Raw genomic sequence first — 2,685 nt, 5'->3', positions numbered from 1 at the left:
CGACTTTCTTCTTAATCTCTGGAATTGCTTTGTTTTTCTTTAAGGAAGGAAAATACGATAAAAGGAAAATGTTTTTACACATTTTTTGTTGCATTGCTAAGTCAAGAAGGTAGGAATGAGAAGCATGGAGTAAACGGTAATTGCATGCAAAATTGTAGTGGAGAACCATACGGTGACCTATGTAAATCAAGGGCAATGCTAAAATGAATATCACATACTGAAGTGAACTCACATGACAGCCTCTTGTAACGAGCCGTCCTGCCATTACAATACGAAGGTCAACTGACAGAAACATTCATATAGATCTAAAGGCTTCTGACGATGGTCTATAGTACATAGAAATTACTGGGTTTTCGAACGTTGTCTATCGTCCGGTATTCTAGAAACTAGGAAACACAGCGATTCGGAAACTGGATCTGTTTCTGTTCTCAGGTGAGACGGAGGGGGTGGAGACACGTACTCTTCTGGTTCCCTTAGAAAGCGCTAACCTCAGTCACGTTCTTAACATGCACTGGCTTTCTGATACTTACCAATGAGTTCGAATTTCTTGTCGTCGCGTTCAGTGGCCAAGGGCCCCCCACTGTCACCCTGTGGAAAAGAAAACAGTTGATAGCTCAGTTAACGTAGTAATTGGCTACAGGATGAACGATTGGATTCAGTTTTCGGCATGGCCACAGCTTTTCTCTGGGGCCCATCCGGCCTCCTATCCGATTACTCCCCTCATAACTGATGCATGAAACTACTACTCACCTCTATTTAATGCAGAACTTAAGAAAGTTTGTGGGGGTTATACGTTCACTTCCTTATATGTTTTCACGGCGCGGTGCTTAATTAAGCAAACGGACAACTTTGCATTTACCTTTATAAAAATTCCTTAAGTCACGTAAAATTTTCCCTGAAATGAAAGCTATAATGAAGATAATCGAATTATTGTCAGTATAAAGAAATGTCTGGTAGTTTAATTTAGATTGACTTTTGGCTATTCAGTCACAAGTCATTGTCATATCGCAGAGATTCGTGTCACGAACAAAAGCGTTCACCATTATCCTTCCTTGCTCTTAGCCTGCTTAACGTCTTTTCAATTTTTCATTCATCAATGGCTCTACAGCCTTTGTTGGGCTTTGGCTTTTTCTTCATTTTCGTAATCTCTGTTACACAAACGGTAGAACTCCTCGGACGAATGACCAGGCCGTCTCAAGGCCACTCCCTACACACACGACAACACACACACACACAGACATATATGTCTTGAGTGGGATTCGAACCCACGACGCCAGCTTTCGAGCGAGCGAAGAGAGTTCATGCCTTAGACCGCGCAGCCGCTGTGATCGGCCTAGTTAACGTCCGTAGACGAAAAATACAAGAAAATAAAGATAATTCCTTCTGGGTCACCTTTCATCACGCGACGTTCATTTTTGTTTATGCAGTTTAGCGAATTACTTCAAGTGGGATGTTTTTGTATTGCACAAAATCGCGCTGTTCAATGCTCAGTCTGCTTTACAGGAGGTGAGATGTAACTAAACAAATACATTTCAACAGACTCGAGAATCATCTGTGCTTGTTTAACCTGATTTCTTGGCGGATGGCGAAATAACTGAAACCGTACGCAACTAATAACATTAGTAATGTTCGTGTTTTCAGGCCCGTAACGAAATGTTTCATGAAATCATGGAAGGAAACGACACTGGGCTATGTTGGCATGTGGGTACAGAGAGACATTAATTCATGCAGAATTTTGCTGCGGAGGCTTATTAGGAAAGGCCTCTCCGAATATCTATGGGAAGATAGTATTAAGATGGACCTCACTCCCTGTGTGATGACAATGGCAACTGGATTGAACGTATAGAATGATCTCGTCCATAGACGAGCCGTGGTATTCACGATATTGAAATTTTGGAGTTTCCTGCCAAAGTGTTAGCTATTTAGCTACCATTCTCTAAGTATAGCGCAGTACATGCATACCTCGTTTAATTACACTTCGTAGATATTGCGCTTTTTACAGATTTAATGTTTGTGACAACCCTGCGTCGAGGAAGTTTATCGGCGCCATTTTCCAACGGCATGTACTCACTTCGTGTCTCTATATCACATTTTGGTAACTCTCGCAATATTTCAAACTTTTTCATTGTTATTATTATTATTATTATTATATATTACATGTATAATTTAGTTTAAAAAGAAGTTCTGTTATGGGTAAAAATGCTATCAAACAGCATCGCAAGCTACAGAGAAATCTTTCGTGGAAGGAAGAGTAGATCAATTCAGAAAATTTCACTGTTTTTTTATTTCAAGAAATTTGCAACAGCCACCTCAGCCTGCAGCATCTACCACCCTGATCAGTCAGCAGTCATCAGCATCGAGACAAGACCGTCCATCAGCAAAATCATTACGAGTCGCTGAAATATCAGATGATGCCTAGTATATTTTAAGGATAAAGTATTTTTTAATTAAGGTATGTACATTGCATTTTAGATGTCATCATATTGCACACTTAAGAGACTACAGTGTAGTGTCAACATAACTTTTACATGCACTGGGAAACCAAAATATTTTGTGATTCGCTTTATAGCGGTAATCTGAAAGCGAACCTACAATACCTCCGAGGTATGCCTCCAGTAACTACCTTCTTGTTTCCAGGAATAGGTACGTAAAACTACGCAGTAAAAGTAAAGTAAAAATAAAGTA

General features: G+C 40.0%; 1 protein-coding gene across 1 annotated transcript in view; it reads right to left on the bottom strand.

Annotated features, from left to right (window-relative positions):
* The window catches only part of LOC111869933 (transmembrane protease serine 9-like), a 50,747-nt gene that overhangs the window by 30,275 nt on the left and 17,787 nt on the right, over positions 1 to 2,685 (bottom strand). The window contains exon 6 of the mRNA XM_023861824.2: positions 531 to 588. Within this exon, the coding sequence (XP_023717592.1) occupies positions 531 to 588 (58 nt within the window). The remainder of the gene's footprint in view (positions 1 to 530; positions 589 to 2,685) is intronic.

The sequence above is a fragment of the Cryptotermes secundus genome, unplaced genomic scaffold (genome assembly GCF_002891405.2).
Source record: "Cryptotermes secundus unplaced genomic scaffold, Csec_1.0 scaffold979, whole genome shotgun sequence".
Classification (NCBI taxonomy): Eukaryota; Metazoa; Arthropoda; class Insecta; order Blattodea; family Kalotermitidae; genus Cryptotermes; species Cryptotermes secundus.
This window is presented reverse-complemented; position numbering and strand designations above follow the sequence as displayed.